Genomic DNA, 17,499 nt, shown 5'->3' with positions numbered 1-17,499 from the left:
GAACGTGTTCAAAATCGCACCTCATATGTTCATTAGAATCCGTTCTCACAGCCTTCTGGATAAATCCCTTGAATTTTTACTCGTGAAAATGGAATGTTGAAGCATAGTCAATATAAAAAAATTGTCAAATTACCCAGTTATCTTTAGCATTCCGTGGAATCAGCACATTTGGCAAACAAAAGAAATGCATTCAAACAATATTTTTTGTTAGCAAACGAAGAAAACTTTTATGAAATATAGAAGAAAGTTTACTTTTCTGCGTGACTTGAAGTCTGTTTTGCTTGAGGCATCTTAGTAGAAAATGTTATTGTTGTATCAGGTGTGTACACGCCTGCAGGTTGTCTTTGGCAAGAGATATATATTGAAACACTTTGCTGTGAACAACCTCAGTGAGTCCATTGTGGAGAGCATGTGAAATGTGTGGATATGTGGAGCTCATTAACCGCAGGTATCTAAATTAATGTTTAAAATAAATGTGATCTTTTATCTGCATGTTTGCATTATCACATAGGAACTAACTGAACTTTGAATTAGCTTTGCAGTGTGATCTTTGAAATAGCTATGGAGAGGAACTATTTTTATGGTTGTCTATAGAAACTTCATAGATAATACATACTCTCATATTCAACCATGAATGAATACTTGGATGAAAAATATTTAGTTTATATTTGGTACCCTGAGTATTTGCACACAGATTCCATGACAAAAGAAGGAATTTTATAGGCATTTACATTAGGAGCATGTTTGTGATATGTGAAGCTTGTGTAGAATGATGGGATAGATAGACACTAAATATTCCTAGTGCAAATAAAACAGTCAAGTCAGAATGGGGCTCATATAAGCATTTTTCTTACGTGATGGCATTTCCCAATTGTTCAGCATTTGAATGCCTGTTGCTTGTGGGAATGGCTGGCATGATGAGATGGTTACTGTGGCAGTGGCCACTTTACACAGCACAAGTTTCGTCAATTAAGCGAAGTTTCATGGAATAATGAGCAATTTCAAAATATACAGGATGTTACAGATAGCTTGCACAAACTGTCAAAAGAAAATCAATTGTTCACTGAGTTCACTGTCCTTTTGAGTGATTCAAAGCATTTTTATACTATGGGCTCAAATATTTACCAAAAGTTAACAAACTTTTGGAAGTGTTCATAGCAGTATTTAATAAAGTTGTAGAGCCTATCAAGAATTATCCAGCTACTTTCTTGCTATGGTGGCAGCTACAGTGGTTTTTATTTCTGGGGCTTCAATGAAAATGTTTCAGATTGAAAAATGGGCCACGTGACTAAGCACTTAATGCTGTGGCATTTGTGCCATTGTGCAGGTATGAAATGAATTATTCATATTGCAAATCAAATGTACAGAAGGAAACGTACAGGTAGGCCACAAACGAAAATGATGGCTGAGAGATGACAGCTATGATTGTTGTTTCAGAAGCATTACCACCTAGTGACTGAACCTCCAAGCAATCTGTCAGCAGCAAAAATATTGAGAGCTTCAGAAATGGCTGCATGGTTTGACACTACACCGTAAGACTGTTTGCTCCATCATGTGAACAGACAGTATGTAATGCCTAAATCGGAGGACAAGACTATTGCCATTGGTTAAGAGCTCTCTGTACATCCTGTCTGCATATGACACTGTCTGCTTCAAGCATGCTTTAGAACACCAATTATGCTGCATGCAAGTGCCAAGTCCATGCCAGTGATAAGGTACATTTTCTTTTGTTGGCATATAAGAACAGCAAAAGACATATCTCATGCAGTTGGTGTTCCATAAGAGTAACCCCACTTTAGAGTGTGTGCTGATGGTTACTCGCATAAATTTTTTTTTCACAATTGCATGCATTAGAAGAACAGGTGTGGGCCATCTAGCGAGCCCACGAAGCCGCCCCGCCCAAGGACTCGTGACCAATGCCTAGGCCAGGGCAGAGGCTCGTCCCAAATCAACTTCACTGAACTTTATAAATAAAGTTCCATTCATTCATTCATTGTATGCACAAATTAATTTGGAAATTGTGCTGACAGCAGTATTTAAGGAGTGCTGACACATCATCTTGTTATATTTTTACTCTAAATGAGAGTACAAGTCCTTCACACGACATAATATATACCAGCAAGTATGACAGTCATAAACTTACTATATTACTTCCCTCTTGGAACTAGTTAGGTAGCGATGCCATGACATCATTCTACACTGGTTTGTTCTGAATTATTCTAAATTGCTCCCACTCTTTTTTATTTTGTGGTCACAATGAAGCTTCAAGGCAATCACAATGTGCTGTTCACTGGCAGCCTCACACATTTATTCATTCTGAAACCACTTTGTTTTACGCACTGAAGGAGTCTGCTTTGAGTGCACCTTCTTGTGTTTGTCAAGCATTGTGCTGAAACTGTCCTTCTCAGTCCGTAGACTCTTGACAAAGGTTTTCTGTTTTTGCTGAAGCTTCCTCTTGCCTTTTTTGTTCTTCAGCTGCAATTTTTGCTTGCCAGCGCGACCCTTCTTAGTTCGCACCTTTGGTCCGGAATGCGTTGGCAAACCCTTCATCTTTCTGTTTGCAGCTGCGCCCATGAAGGCTGTCTTCTTTTCCAGGGGAACCTCAGTTAGCCTCTGCTCTTCACCACGACCGTGATGTAGCTCGTTTAGCTTTTGCTTGCTTCTCTGCAGTCTTCGTTCCTTGGCTAAGAGTGCTGCCTTATTTTCCAGGCAAAATTCAATTATTGGTCTCTTCTTCGGTCCGAAAGTGCCAGGGTTGTTGTTCAGTTCCCGCAGTGCCGCCAGCGCATCCTCGTGCCTAGTGAAAGTGACGAAACCGTAACCGTAGGACTCAGCGGTTGGAGACTTCAGGTTCCGCATTATGCGTGCTTCCGTGATGCGCGCCCCATGTGGTGCGTTCTCCAAGAACAGCGCCCGCAACTTGCGATCGTCCACGGAAGGCGGTAGATTGTGCACACTGAGTCGTGTGGGCGACACAAAGTAATGGAGATTGGCGAGTAGCTTGCGCTTGCGTGCCTGCAGTTTGGCCCGCTTTGTCATGTCCTGTGGCGAGACACCTTGCGCAGCCTCGGTGCCGGGCCTGACCAGCCCCTCTCGCGCCAGGTACAGGTTGCGGCGGTCTTTCTTTTCTTTTTTCTTCTCCTTCTGTTTCTCCTCCAGCTCGTCCCGACTGAGAGCCCGGACCACGTCGAGCCGCCTGCCATCTAGCATAATGCCTGCAGAGGAAGAAGCCGCTTCAAGGCATGCGTCTACGCTTGAATCTTGCGAAAAGCGGACGAATGCTGTACCTCTGGAGCGGCCGGTGTCCACATCTGTACAGAGGAGGCAATACCGACAGGGTCCAAACTGTTTCATCAAGGTTTCAAGACTCTCTTGCTGGCTGTCGAACGACAGGTTTCGAATAAACACCGTGTTCTTCGTGTCGCCTTTCGGGTGCCGACCAGGTTCGACGTCGGCGCTGCATTCACTCTCATCATCGTCTTCGTCCATGTCTGAGCAGCCGTGCTCGGAGTCATCAGATCCTGAAGCTCCAGACGAGTGCTCTTCAGCGTCGTCATCCGACATGTCTTCGCTTTCCTCATGCGGCAAAACAGAGCCTCCCCCTTCATCGGCAGTGTTAGTCGTAGCACGTTCGCTATTAGTCATGGTTTGCTGGTACATTGCCTTGGGAAGGGAGAAATCGACCGCGACCGGTCGTCCCAATACCTCGGTAGCATTCAGGCCGTTAATTGCTTTGATGGCGCTTTTGGTCTCGTCAAACTGTACAAATGCAAAACCACGCATTTTCCCATCTGACTTCTTCGGGATGGTCACCTCGACGACATTTCCGTACTTCGAAAAACAATCGCGCAGAGTTTTCTCGGTTGCTTTGAACGAGAGATTGCGGACGATCAGCCTCGGCTTCCTCTTCTTTCTCGCTGCTTTCTCCTCCTTCGTGAATGTCCTCTTCTTCGGAGTTGCAACTTCGCCCGCAGGCCCGCGGGGCGCCTTGGGAGCAGCAGCTTTCACTGCTAGAATACGGTCGCCCCACTTCAAACTTCGTCGCCGACTCCGTTCCACGGCAGCCTCTGCATCGGCAGCGCTGGCGTACGTAACATACGCAACGCCCTTGCACTGCGACTGTTGTGCCTTGTCACGGACAATGAAACATCGCTTAACGGGTCCAATATCAGCAAACAACTCTTCTAGCTTGTTTTCCTTTGCGTCTGGTGGCAGATTTCTCACGAGAAGCGTGCATACACTTGAGCAGGACGCCATTTTGTGTGGATTGGATTCGGATCTGTATTTGTCTGGCTAGTCTGGCAGCGGCCACACTAGTTTTGAGTTGAGTGACCTGTTTTGAGTAAAACCTAATAAAACACTACACTGTATAAAACACTCTAGTAGAGTAATAAAACTTCGGTTCTCAGTGCATGCCTCAACCGTTCCGTAAGGAAACGAATGACTGTGCGCGTAACATTGGCCGTTTCAAAGTATCTTAGAATGCCTACCGCAAATTTTTGTTTGTGACTTTTTTACTGTAATTTGAAGCTTTGTGTCTGGTAATCCTGAAATTCAATCGTAAATGCTCTAACGTATCGTATATTTAATGCTAGCGTCGTTAATTGTGACAAGTTTAGCGTTACTTCGCAATGCCCGTCCCATACGGGGGAGCCATGTTCTCTGGGGGAGCGCCCAAGATCACATGCAGCAACGATGCAATGCACTGCACTCAAGCTGTGGTGACGTTAAAAGCGCAGTTTTCAAATCGGGGCCTCGCGCGCGGTAGAGATTGAAACGATATGGGTGCCTCGGTATGAGTTAAACCTGTTAAGCGCGTATCCCGCCAAGGGGTGAGGAACAACAGCCGCCGCAGGGTGGCAGTCGTGGTTATGGGCCTAGTGCGCTGCAGTTTTGACTGAACAAGTGGCGCCGCCCGCGGCGCGGCGCGTTTCTAGTCAGTCGCGGCTGAGAGCGGGTGCGTACGGGCGGAACTATAGCAACTCGAAAGGACGAAGCTGAATCGCGGTCAAACAGGTGTGTAACTATGTATTGTGGCGTGTATCGCTGTCGCAACAGCTACAGAAACACTGTCGTTAAGCTGCCAGAAATAAAATTATATGGATTTATATGGAAGGCTCACGAGAACGAGCGATGGCAGCGTCGGATAAGGGCGGTGCGACGTGCGAGATAAACAGACGCTCTTAATTTTTTAATGCTTTCCTTGCTATTACTGCGCATATTTGCTCGTTGTGGTCATAAAGTCTGCCTTCTTTTAGCCCCGATGGAGGTCTTAAGCAGCTCGTGAAGCACCGAAACCGCATATGCAGTGCCCACTTCTTGCGCGATGATGAGAGAAGCTCGAAAGCCCTGCATTCTGCCTGTGTGTTCCGACACGTTTTCCTGCGTGCTATGGGAAAGGTGACAGCGTGACCCTGCGACGAAGCGTTAAACATCCTCGTATCTAGAAGGGGACGCGGCGATGGCCAGAACCACGCGCATGACAGGTCTGTGCAGGATGTGTGCTCGCACTTGTTGACAAACATATACAAGGCGGCGACGAGCTTACATACACCATCTTCAGCGTCCACCCTTGCATCTGCACCTTGCTCCCACAATGTGCAATTGGGTCTATAGACAACTGGGAAAATGTGCAGAAATCATTGAAAAGTCCGAAGGGAACGAGCCAGCGTAAAAAAAAAAAAAGTGAGAGGAACGAACGTTTTTTCTCTTGCTTAGCCCGAACACCAACTAACACACGCAGACTGATTAATAGCGAGAAGCCCTGCTGAATAGCGAGAATGGATGGAAAAGTCAAAGGTCGCTCTTCGCGTAATGGATGAGGGAACAAAAAGCACGTGCCGAGCGTTGGCGATGTTGCTGGATGGAGGCGCATCTTCGTCACAATGCCTTTAATTTAATGTAAATATTGGAAGACCTTGATAAAACTTTGATGACCTGAAGGCGGACGTCCTAGTCGACGCTCTTCACACACTTGCAACTGACTTCGAAGGGCCCCTTGGCTGACACAGTTTGCTCCCTGACGCCGCAAACATGGTTAGCGGCGTAAAGATGACTGCCGTGAAGAAGACTGCTTTCATTTTAAATAACTTTCTAGGTATTCAGTTCCGCGGAATCGACACAATCACGCGCGCTGCTCGTTCCGCAATGCCATTGCTCTGCTCCCACAGAGCGGCCTTCGCAGCATGCCGCGACGGGATCACGCGCGCGGCCGCTACTCGCGGCGCTGACTGTCCTAGCGCCGCAGCGCCACCATACCAGCTGTCGAGGCCTGTATATGCTAAAGGTAGCATATACAGTAACTCTAAGTGGCTAGAATGGGGAAGTGTGATGAGCGCGCCCACTTGGTCGTGCCGTTTTGCAGGGAACGAGATAGATGGCGCTGCGGCCGCTCGTATAACGCAGATACATATTGATGAGGAGGGCCAGTTCAGCCTTGGAAGCGACCACAATCGTATACGGTTGGCGTTCTCCAGGGACGGCTTTCGGACAGGCCGCATGTCACCTCCACTGAGGCGTGGTATGTATTTGCCGAGCAAGTCAATCGAGAGGGTCGCCGAGGAGTTTGAGAATTGTCCGCAACGACGGGAATGCCACTCATATAGTGAGTTTGTGAGCGCTTTGGACGATGTCATGCGTACCCAGATGGTCCAGGAAAGGCGGCCGGACCACAGAATCCATGGTGGGACAAAGAAGTGGAGGTGGCGTGGAAGCAGCGTCGCCAAGCAAATCGGGAACATCGGCGAACCGTCAAGGGCCCCAACGCTGAGGTATGTGCAGAAAAGTTGGCTGTGTATTTGGACTTAAAGCACAAGGTACAAGCCCTGGTTCAGAGCAAGATAGCAGATCACAACCTTAGGCTGATCCAGTCCATAAGGCAGGAAGGAAAATCTGCAGCACACAAGTTTTGGTCATATATTAGGTCCTTGGACAGAGCCGCCCCCCCCCGCCTCCTCCACTCGTAGATGCGGCAACAGGGCAGCCGGTCACCGAGCCCTGCAATACATTACACAACACTTTTCCCGGATTTTCGGTGCCTCTGACCTGAATATGACTACTCCCCTCAATGAAGAGGAGGCCGCCAGTCCCAGTACTGAACAGTCTCCAAGCAAAGAAGAACCACACTGGGCCTTCTCGAGGCTCACAGTGGAACGGGCTTTGAAGCGGGTTAGGGCTCGAACGGCCACTGGTCCTGATGACATACCAGCGCGCATACTGAAGTGCTTGGGAGAGGACTCAAGGGAACAGCTCGCAGAGATCCTCACGGCCATCATTGAAGGCGAGCCCATCCCTAAAGAATGGCATGAAGGCAAGGTGATTGTTATCCCCAAAAGGGGTGGGGATGCGAGAAACATCGCAGACTACAGGCCAATAACGGTCACCAGTGTTATGTATCGCTTGTTCGCGGGGGTGATCAAAGCATGAGTGGCTGGGCGGAGACCAAGGGACTACTGACAGAGCTCCAGAATGGCTTCAGACCGGGCAGACGGCTGGATGACAATCTGTTCGTCGTCACGCAGTGTGCAGAAGTAGCTCGAAAAGAGGGGAGGACACTGTTGTGCTGCTTTCTGGATGTTGAAAAAGCGTACGACAACGTGCCGCATGGTCCTCTCTTCGCATGCCTATCTGACCTTGGACTACCACAAGTGCTAATCTCCACTATACGGCGGATGTACAAGGACAATGTAGTGAGTGTGCAGTTGGGAGCCATAACCACTGGCCCAATTCGTGTAAACAGGGGTCTGAGGCAGGGATGCCCACTGTCGCCATTACTGTACATTCTGTACGCTTCCAGGATAGAGAGGGCCTTGCTGAACTCAAACCTCGGGTTTAGCATGCGATTCAGCACAACTAGTGCCAGCGAGAACTACCACCTGCCTGGTTTGGCATTCGCAGACGATCTGGTTGTTATGGCAGAGAGTAACCAGGATTTGCAGTCCCTCCTCGACATCTGCCAGACAGAGGTTGCGAGTCTTGGACTTCGGTTCAACACTAAGAAATCAGCGGTTGTCTGCCTGGCAGGAGGGAACACGGATGCAGCGGCGCTGACCTTGGGAGGAGAACCACTGACTGCGCGCAACGACTACAGGTACCTTGGTGTTACCCTGTGTGTGGAAGCCGCAAAATACAGTCTACACGAGACCATGATTCGACAGGCGGCGCTGCAGGCTCAACGAATCCTTCATCGTCGATGCCTCTGGGGCTGCAACCGCTTCCAAATGATCCGCGACTTATGGAAAATGGTGCACGTGCCGGGTCTGACGTTTGGAAACGCCGTTGTGTGCCTATCACCAACGACACGGGAGTGGTTGGAGCGCCAGCAGAGAGAGGTCGGCCGTGCGGCGCTTGGTTGCCATGGTCGAGTTGCCAACGAGGCGGTGCAGGGGGATGTCGGCTGGTCCAGCTTTGAGGCTCGGGAAGCCACCAGCAAGATTGCTTACCAGGGTCGTCTCATGCTCATGCGACGTACTCGGTGGGCGCGCCGTGTGTTCGAGTACCTGTCAGCAACCTGCATGCGGACGGACTGGACGCGACGAATCTACCAACTGGAAAAAAACGTATGGCTTCTTTAAAGACTCCATCCCTACCGAAACTGCGGCTAAGTGGGCGGTCGAGGTCCGACTGCGAGTCAGGGAAGCGGAAGACACCCAATGGAGAAAGGCTATGGAGGCCAAGCCCACCCTCGAGTGCTACAGGACCCATAAGGAGAACATCAGTGGGTTGCGCTTCTATGACAACAGTTGTGGCAGCAGCCTCCTGTTCGAGGCGAGAGCTGGGGCTCTTCGCACTCTTGAATACCGCAGAAGGTTTGATGACGCTGTCGTCAGCAGCCTGTGCAGAGTCTGCAGTATGGAGACCGAGACGCAGGATCACCTCATTCTTCGCTGCAGGAGACTTCCCACGGCTCCGGTGGAGGGCGCAACACTCCCACAGGCGCTAGGGTTTCTCGATGCACAGGACAACAGTGACAATGAGGGGGGACGATGCGCAGTGGCTGTCACGAAAAGGCGGCTTTCCGAGTGGTGGAGAACTGTACACCGAACTTAGGACCTGTTATGTGCGCGTCTCCTGCCTTTGGCGAGTGAGGCTGTATCTTCAATATTTCTGTCTTTTTTTTCCTTAATTTTTTTCCGTGAGGCCAGGACACTGAATGTGTTTCCCCGTTGCAAAGGGGCAGGCCACCACTACATCATCATCATCATCAACGTCGCGCGCTTGAAGCAGAAGCGTTGCCAAGGCCGCGTTAGAGTGTACTCTAGCCGCGTATCGCCGCATTTCGTTATCCCGCTTTGCGTTTTTTAAAGACGATAGTCTTTCTTGGGGAACTTAAACGCGGAAATTTTGGTCTGTCTTTCTGTCTTTCTGTTTGTCGGCACGTCCCTCGATTCAGCCACTCGGCCAAAGTTGAACCACTTGCCCAAGGGCCAGCCGTCTTGAACTGGTATGGCTGTTCATACTTGTGAACGTTGTCGATCAAAAAGTAAATATCATGCATATCTGAGGTGCAACATCACTAGGTAAGTATTAGGTGGCGTGTTCCTTTAATAGAAAATGCATACATACGTAATTTTAAGGACCCTAGTTTCTTAAGCTGCGCTGAAAATGCATAAGAATGGAAGCTTGAGCGAGTTGGTATGCGTTCATCTTTGTTGAAACAGCGCTCACTAGACGACGACGAAGTAAAGAAGGCACAGGACAGGCGCTGCCTGTCGTGTGCCTTCTTTTACTTCGTCGTCGTCTAGTGAGCGCTGTTTCAACAAAGCTGAAAATGCGACTGCGCTGAAATTTACCTTCCTCCGTGCCCTTCGCACGAGCTCATTGTTGTGTTTCGGTTTCAGTTCTGTATTGCACTGTACGAATGCCATGGGTTGGTGTTGAAAAACTTTAGTTTTGAGAAGGCCAAGAAGGTGAAAAAAAATATTTAAAAAATGAAAAAGCAGCGTTGTGGGCGGCCTTCAGGCTGCCGGTTGTGGGCGCCGCTCTGGCGTTCCTGTTTTACCCAGGCGACGTGTAAATAAAAGAGTGTGTGGAGAGTACTCGTTGAGTGCGGACGTTTCTCTGCTTCAGCGCTTCGCGCCAAACCGCGTTTTCGGGCTGGCTGGCGTCCCCGCCGGTCGCGTTGGTCACCGCCGGTCTTCGCCTGCTGCTGCGCCGGGACTACCAGCACGCAACACAGCACTCATGTTTCCCGACGTATTGCCAGATGGCGTCCATATCTCACACAGCGCCTCTTCTATCGTCTTTAGACGACATTTGCAGCGAAGCACGCAGATACGCGGCCAATTTTTTTCCGTTAATGTGGCTACACACTTTGTATGTTGTAGCTCAATAATGATATGTAATGCTACTATGACGAGAACAGATGGCAGAAGCTTGCACGGATGCGGAATGCCCTCAGCTAAACGGGATCAACAGGATGTTGGATTCCTGCTATTACAATAGTTTAGTTCGCCCTTAGATTTATTAAATAACTCTTAATAAAAAAAAGTGTGGACCACAACAATACACTTTATTGTACACTTGTCCAAGCACAACACAAAAACACACAGATGCGGTCGCAGTCATGTGGCCTGAATGTTTACGTCAGACGGCTAAGTTTCAGATGTTTTTTTCTCTCGCGGGTAGATGCATGCTCCTTGTTCAGAGATTTCGTGTAGAAGTGGAGGCGCGTTATGAAAAAAAAACTTTATCATCTGGTTGGTTAGGCTCTCGCCGTGCTGTGCACATCCAAGCACGACAGAATTCCTCTGCAGGCACGAGGTCAACTCAGCCAAGCTGTCATGGTGTAGCTCATTATAGCTGAACCACGTCGTGAAGGTCATCTCCAGGGCTTCTACAAACGCGAAGAGCTGCTCCGAGGGATAGAGTAGCCCACCGTTGTCACAAAAGTGAGTCAGCGTAGCGAGGTCTTTGCTTGCGTCCTGCGGAGCTACGAGAAGTTCATCGAAGCAGTCACGGCAGCCGCTTTTCAGGACAGTCTTCCTGGCGACATATCCGGCTATGTAATAAACAAGTCGGGCGTCGCTTGTCTTTTCAGCATACACATGATCCACATCAAGCGCCGACTTTTCCAGTATGCCAGAAGCTTCTTCGAGCTTGCCATTATCAATCAGCGAGTCCACTCGCTTGACACTACTGCCGTCTCCAAGGAGAGAAGTCATTGAGCCTCCTGAACAGTTGCCACTGTTTGGCGCCTTCACCAAATTATAAAAGCTCAAGCAGTTGACTGTGATCAAAAACTGCGTTGCCGTAGGGTGATCGTTGCACCCTGAAAATTGGCGAATGGCACCAAATAACTTTTCAATGCAGTCTTGGCTGAGATGGCTTGTGAGGATGAACTTGAAGTTCAGCTTCTCACTCGCATACCTCAATAGGCCGACAGTAGCATGCAGAGTAACTCTCAATCCCTCGGCGGTGCTTCCTGAAATGAACCCAATTTTGGATGGCTCTAAGGAAGTTTCCCACTTGTTGAGGTATTCAAGAAACTCTAGTATGTTCGTTTCTTGAGGAGAATTCACCTTCAATCCTTGCGATGGAATGCGTGCCGTCATTGCTTCGATTAGCTTAACCATCATCTGCACAAACGCCTGTGTTGGGGCTGGGTCGCTCCACCGTCTAGCCACTTCATTCTTGTAAAAAAATAGGCCACGTAGGACTTCAGCACTGAACAAATGAAAGGCTAAGTTCACCTTCATCTTCTCGAAGTTGTTGGGGTTCACATGAGAAGCGGTGATTTTAGGCATCACTTTTAGAGTGACGGCGCATTTATCTTCGTCATACGCCGCTTTGATATGCTCCATGTACACAGCACCATCTGGGGTCTTGTAAGGGGCTTTTATAAAGCCATTCCTAACACACTTCATTAAATGTGGGAAGTCTGATATAAAGAAAAGGCGTCGGCCTTCCTCGACAGGATGTGGTACGGAAGACTTTATCGATGTTGAAGACCCCGATATGCCAAACCTGCGCCACACGGATCGATTCCATGAGGCTCCATCCGAGGTAATAAAATCTACTTTGAGGCCTGCTTTCTCTGCAAGCAGCACGGCTTCCATAACTATCTTTGAAAGTAGTGCAGCTTTGACATTTCCTCTGGAAATAAAAACTCCCAGTATTTGGTGCCAGGGGCCTGTTAACGGTTGAAACAGAATGACCATACCATGGTCACATAGAATGTGTTTTTCGCTCTCAGGTGTGAACTCTCCCAAATCCACAAATCCTTCAACCTTTCCTGCTGCACCAACACTCAAGCACTCTGACAACTTCATTTCATCTACTATGAGGGCCCCGTGTCGTTTGAATTCATCCATGGACTTGGTTTTCTCTGCAATCCCTGCTAACACCATGGGATTAAACCCAAAACCGCTCTTATACTTGCGCATGTAAACTTTCAGGCACGAGCGGCTCGGCAGCAGGAGTATGCCCTCCCGTCTCACGTGTTCATACAGCCGAGGGCTCTTCATTCGCATTATCATGCATTCAAGTAACCAATCTGGGTTGTACTTCATCCCCTTGGGCGACTTACGTCGTGCACTCTGAAAACACTGCATGATGGAAAGCTTTTGCTTGGGTGTGAGATCTTTTAGTCTGCTTTCAAGGACGTTTTCTTCGAGCTCCTCACTTCGCTGTTTCAGTTTCTGCATAGTGTCTTCATACCGCGAAAGCTTGGCCCTTAATCGTTTAAGAGCTTGTGTTTGTGCCCTCCTCCTTAATGACATACGAACAGCTCGAGTCCGGCCGCGTTGTTTCCGCGCAGATCTCTGATTGAGGAGGCCTTTCCTGAGATGCTTGCACGAAATGCATTGTTTTTTCTCTTGTGCAGTTCCCTGGCATTTTAAACTGGATATTACGGTACCAGTGACCGCGTACCTCTTGTTGCCGATGGCAAACGGAAATTCTTCAAGGGTTCCAGCCCCTGAGCACACACTTAGAGCGTCTACCTGCCCTAACAGTGAGGCAGGGTCATCAAACGCATCATGCAGTATCTGCACTCCTTTCACAAACACTTCTTGCTTCACCGCGTTTTCTTCTTGTGTGAAAACAACCAACTTCCTGGCGAACAAGATGCTTTTGTCTTTTCCGGGTTCACACACGCTGTAACCAACAATTAGAGGAGATACACTGAACATATGTTTCCCCCACGAGGGCGACGGTAAGGCGAGATTGTCAAACGGCATGCACGAATCGCTGTCGATGTCGACACTGTCGATCGCGTTCTCAGCACTTACTGATGAGGCAGTTTCTCGTGCACGTTTCTTCCTCGGTGGGGCATACTGTTCAGTCCTTGTAGGACGCTTTCTCTCCGGTGGTAGCCTCTTTGAGCAATAGGCAGGGAGGTTCGGGGACTGAGTTGGAACTGCTCCCGGAAGCAGCACGGGCCTGGTTCTGTCAATGCGGACGAGCTCACCATTCACAGTGTGCTCAAAGTATCTAGAAATGAACCTGTCGTCGAAGTGGAGTTCGCACACAGCACAATTTTCTTCCAGTTTCTTGTCGGCGCGAGGAACAGCGCGTTGCCACTGTGCGAGCAAGGCTGGGTCCTTCGGTACACCAAACAAGGACAGTTTAGTCTTATTAGACTTATAGCCTGCCGTACACCCAGGCACAAAACAGTGACTCTGCCTCCGCGGCATAGCTACAGAAGACGGGGGGCGAACTTTGCACGCAGATACGTAAAATCAACCGCACGCACATGTCACTCAACAAAGAGAAACAGCACGCTTTTCGGCGCGGCGGAGCTTAAGCTACTTCAGTCGCCCTCTATCGGATGCGCCTCGATTGCGTGCTAGGTAGGATACCGCCGGCGCGCTCCCCGTAGGTTTTGCTGTCGGCGCTCTACAAAAACACTTCGCGGAAGCCCTACAGGGCATTTTTGTAAGTACTTTCGAAAGGAACTGTGTTCTTTACTGTCAAAATAATCATTTTCGACGAACTGAAAGCACAAGACTGTCTACAGTCGCTGTCTCTTTGCAGAAAACCGAGCACCCGCTTCACGCGGTCACCGCGTTGTAGACCCCTGAACCGGCTTCTTGCGTGAAACGTAGTCACTCGCTGAGTGCAAACTGTGTGAAATATCTCGTTAGAGTAGACTGCCCGTATAACCAAACGGAGCATAACAGAAAGAAGCCTCAAGCCAGCAATCGCACGGGTTCGCGACGACTGACGGTGCCTCTGCATGTATGAGCGTCTGCATGTATGTTCGTACTGATGGTTTCGCTTTTGCTACGAGCGCGTTTGGGCACAGCGCTGTGAACCTTATTTAGGCCGCAAAATATGAGAATTTGTGAGTACACAAACAACTACTGTTGCGCGGACGCTATCAGAGCAGTTCAAAAACAAATTCGTTACAACTGCGGCTTCGGTGCGCATGGCTACTTTGTGATGTGCCGTCACGACGATTCACTGTTTTTTTTTTTTCGGTCTAAATTCGGGTACGTTTCATGACAAGTTGTCTCGCACTGCGTATTGCTCTGTCTTCTCAGCGAGCAAATGCCGCCGCTTCTGTTTCTTTATTCAGTGCATTCGTTTCGTCTGGTGCTCACACAACACGTGAGCACATGCGACGCCTCTTTTTTAATGCTCCTTAATTATCGTTCCCTTTGCATTCCAGTGAACTTGCCGCTCTCTGTCATCAACAAATTCATAGACCAAAGCTTCACCACTTCGAGATTGCTGGTGGAAGAAGAACCAGTCTACGAGACCGAGCATATAGTAGCATGCAACGCCAAGGAAAAGAAAGAAAATACAGTAACGTTTGCCGGACTTGTTCTGCAAACGTCGGCTGTGAACTAGGACCCACATGAACTTGAAATAGCGGTGAATAAAATAGAAGTTATTGCAGCAACCAGCAGCCGCAAAACAGGATAGTAATTATTTGGCGAGTACCCCAGAAATTTTGGCAGCAGTGTCGTGTCTAACGCCAACAGGGTGGCATATCTTTCCCACGAAAATAAATGAGGCTCCAAGAAAATACGTGGGGTTGGAGAGGCCCAACGTGAGTTTGAGAGTGGCACAAATAAATTTGGGCTTTTTAGCACATTGTGTTTGCGTCAGGGGAACGCAAGTCGACTGAAAAAAATGTCATTGCCAACATAAATGCAGCACACAGCCGCAGCATTTGACTCTCTCGCTAGTCCACCAGCAAACGTCCCGTAGCTTATGAAGGCGAAAGCTTCAGATGCCTCTTCAAACGGGAAGGTTGACCGTCGGCGGCGTCAAGACGAGTGACGCAAAAAATAATGGTCACGTGATGACGTCACCATATGACGTCATCATGATGTACAGATCTCCTAAATTTGTAACTTCATTATGACATCACCATGACGTGACATAACGTGATGTCACATGATGACGTATTCACACGACATGGTCCCTTTGCATTGCCTCCGTGATCGGTCACGGAGGCCGTGCAAAACCGCGTTAGGTGCAGAACGCTTTTGGAGGGGGCCACGGGATAATCAGTACAACTACTGACAAGAAGAAGAAGATGGCTTTCGCCTTCTAGTCATCTTTAGCGAATGCATAAGGGACCATGTGCGCTTTTTTAATTCAACGTATCTAAACAATGACTTGCGCATCTGCAGCCGATTTTGTGGACGCTGAGCACGGGGCCGACGATCAAGAGGTCGCACGGGAGGGTTCTGAGATGGCATCGCACGTGGTAAAAGGTAGCGCTTTTACCATCCTGTGGCAGATAAGCATCATTTGCCGGCGGGAAGCGCGCGCGAGCCATCGTCTCAGTGCGCGCTGTCTGCTACTCACCGAACATCGCAGGCCCGACGCAGTAACGAAAGTCTTCGTCGCGGAAGTGCTTGTTGCACACAAGACTCGTAGCCGGTGGCTACTCGCCGGTTCTTGGCTTTGCAACCCATGCTTCACGCAGCTTCTTGTCCCGCGGTTATCGGTGCAGGCTGACACTGGGCTCCGTTGTGTAAGCGCGGCACTGCGGCACCGAGCGTAGAGCCCCATATTCGTCGCCTTCGGAGGCAGCAACTCTATTACAATGGTTTCAATTGAGTAGAAAATGAGAGAAAACTTCCGAATTTGAACAAACCGAAGCGCATGTGGGACGGTGGCGCCGGCGTTTCCAGTGGTGGGCCTCGAGGCCAATACTTGCTTTACTCATGGAACGTCACACGGGGCCTCAATCTACGTCATACCAGTGGCGATGTCGCGGGGGGCTGCCAACTCAGATGAGCACTTACGCTTATTCTAAAACCAAAATAAAATACGTTCGCCAATAATAATCAGTGAATAAAAGTGCCCACGTATACAGGAAAGTCAAACTACAAAAACAGCGGTTTCAGTTTTGGTGTCAGGTGTCCCAATTTTCAATCATAATTTGTGTTATGTGGGTTATTCTTGTGCATTCACAAATAAGCTGGCGATATTTTAGCGCATTTGGTCGAGCACGTATTTTACAATTGAATATTTTTGTAAACACGCGAGTGGCCTGAGAGTCGGGCAACACTGGCGCTCTCGCGAGTCGTGACATAACAAGCAGCCAGCTGTGCGAGCGTCTGCATTCCGGCGAACGATATAGTTCCGTGGCCAGTTGCGCGTGAAATCGAGATATTTTAGCTTTCTTCAGCTTGGCACTGAAACTGAACGATTTGCAGCGGCTGAAACTTTGGTAGAGGACGACGGCTCCGCTCCTTGCTGCACATGACGTCACACGCGCCATGGCAAAATGGTAGCTGCCGGCAGTGGGCTTGTTTTGCACTGAAATATTCTTTTGCGGCCCACATTTTATATCTGTATTGGAATAACAGACCCTCTACTTCAAGTTTTCGCTGAAAACCACGAATAGACCATTTTCAAGCACACGCGCGCCACCAACGGACGCGCAAGCGCTCACGGGAAAAGTGTGTACGCCGCCGCGACGATAGGGTGGCTAGCGACGAGCGCGCAGGCCTCGCGCTGTCGCTTTGCGCTTGCGCCGTGCCAGGACATCTAAGACGCAGTGAATTCGGCAAGGTGCAACATGTGACTGCGCAATTCAATCACGAACTTCAGTGTTTAGCTGCGACGGCCTCTCGACGATTTCCATCTGTCCCACTGTTGGACCAGCTGAGCGGCTCAGAAGCGGCACCTTTTACTTATATCTTTTTTTTTTTGCGCCGGTGCGCCTTACGGCATAAATGAAAAAAAAAAAAAAAAAACACAACTCGGTTGCCTATGAAGTGCAGGAGCGGTGTATGATTCGCAGATGCATTTATATGAATCAACGTCTATCGACATCCTGTAGTCGGCATTTGGGGAAATGAGATGCATTCACTGCGTCGCTCGCACCATATATGTAAAGATCGATAACTGCCTACTAACCTTCGTTGGTACTGTAACTACAAGTTGGAATAATACTTAGAACAAAGAAAGAAAAAACAGTACAAGGAAGAAAACGCACAAACCATGTAGCACTCACCCACAACTGAAAGTTTATTAAAAAAAGCATATGTACAAAAATGGGGGTGCATTGCGCATGCCATAATGAGGCAAAAA

General features: G+C 48.8%; 4 protein-coding genes across 4 annotated transcripts in view; 1 reads left to right on the top strand and 3 right to left on the bottom strand.

Annotated features, from left to right (window-relative positions):
- Positions 1-2,273: 2,273 nt before the first annotated feature.
- LOC119382490 (RNA-binding protein 28) lies at positions 2,274-4,282 on the bottom strand. The gene has a single exon (XM_037650200.2). The coding sequence runs from the start codon at positions 4,255-4,257 to the stop codon at positions 2,308-2,310; it is 1,950 nt and encodes a 649-aa protein (XP_037506128.1). The 5' UTR covers positions 4,258-4,282; the 3' UTR covers positions 2,274-2,307.
- A 2,768-nt stretch (positions 4,283-7,050) lies between these two features.
- Positions 7,051-7,425, top strand: LOC125757063 (uncharacterized). The gene has a single exon (XM_049412152.1). The coding sequence runs from the start codon at positions 7,051-7,053 to the stop codon at positions 7,423-7,425; it is 375 nt and encodes a 124-aa protein (XP_049268109.1).
- A 3,167-nt stretch (positions 7,426-10,592) lies between these two features.
- Positions 10,593-11,961, bottom strand: LOC125757062 (uncharacterized). Its single transcript, XM_049412151.1, has one exon. It carries the CDS (start codon positions 11,862-11,864, stop codon positions 10,593-10,595), a length of 1,272 nt encoding a protein of 423 aa, XP_049268108.1. The 5' UTR covers positions 11,865-11,961.
- Positions 11,962-13,278: 1,317 nt separating this feature from the next.
- Positions 13,279-17,499, bottom strand: part of LOC119381078 (putative oxidoreductase GLYR1 homolog) — a 135,693-nt gene continuing 131,472 nt past the window's right edge. The window contains 1 exon segment of the mRNA XM_049412150.1: positions 13,279-13,386. Coding sequence (XP_049268107.1) covers positions 13,279-13,386 — 108 coding nt within the window.

Source organism: Rhipicephalus sanguineus, chromosome 2, assembly GCF_013339695.2.
Source record: "Rhipicephalus sanguineus isolate Rsan-2018 chromosome 2, BIME_Rsan_1.4, whole genome shotgun sequence".
NCBI classification, from domain to species: domain Eukaryota; kingdom Metazoa; phylum Arthropoda; class Arachnida; order Ixodida; family Ixodidae; genus Rhipicephalus; species Rhipicephalus sanguineus.
The sequence above is the reverse complement of the archived record's forward strand: the minus strand, read 5'-3'. Positions and strand labels throughout refer to the sequence as shown.

Excerpts from the sequence above, each read along its gene's own strand:
- LOC125757062 (XM_049412151.1), bottom strand. The coding sequence starts at position 11,864 with ATGAAGTGTGTTAGGAATGGCTTTATAAAAGCCCCTTACAAGACCCCA.
- LOC119382490 (XM_037650200.2), bottom strand. The coding sequence starts at position 4,257 with ATGGCGTCCTGCTCAAGTGTATGCACGCTTCTCGTGAGAAATCTGCCA.
- LOC125757063 (XM_049412152.1), top strand. The coding sequence starts at position 7,051 with ATGACTACTCCCCTCAATGAAGAGGAGGCCGCCAGTCCCAGTACTGAA.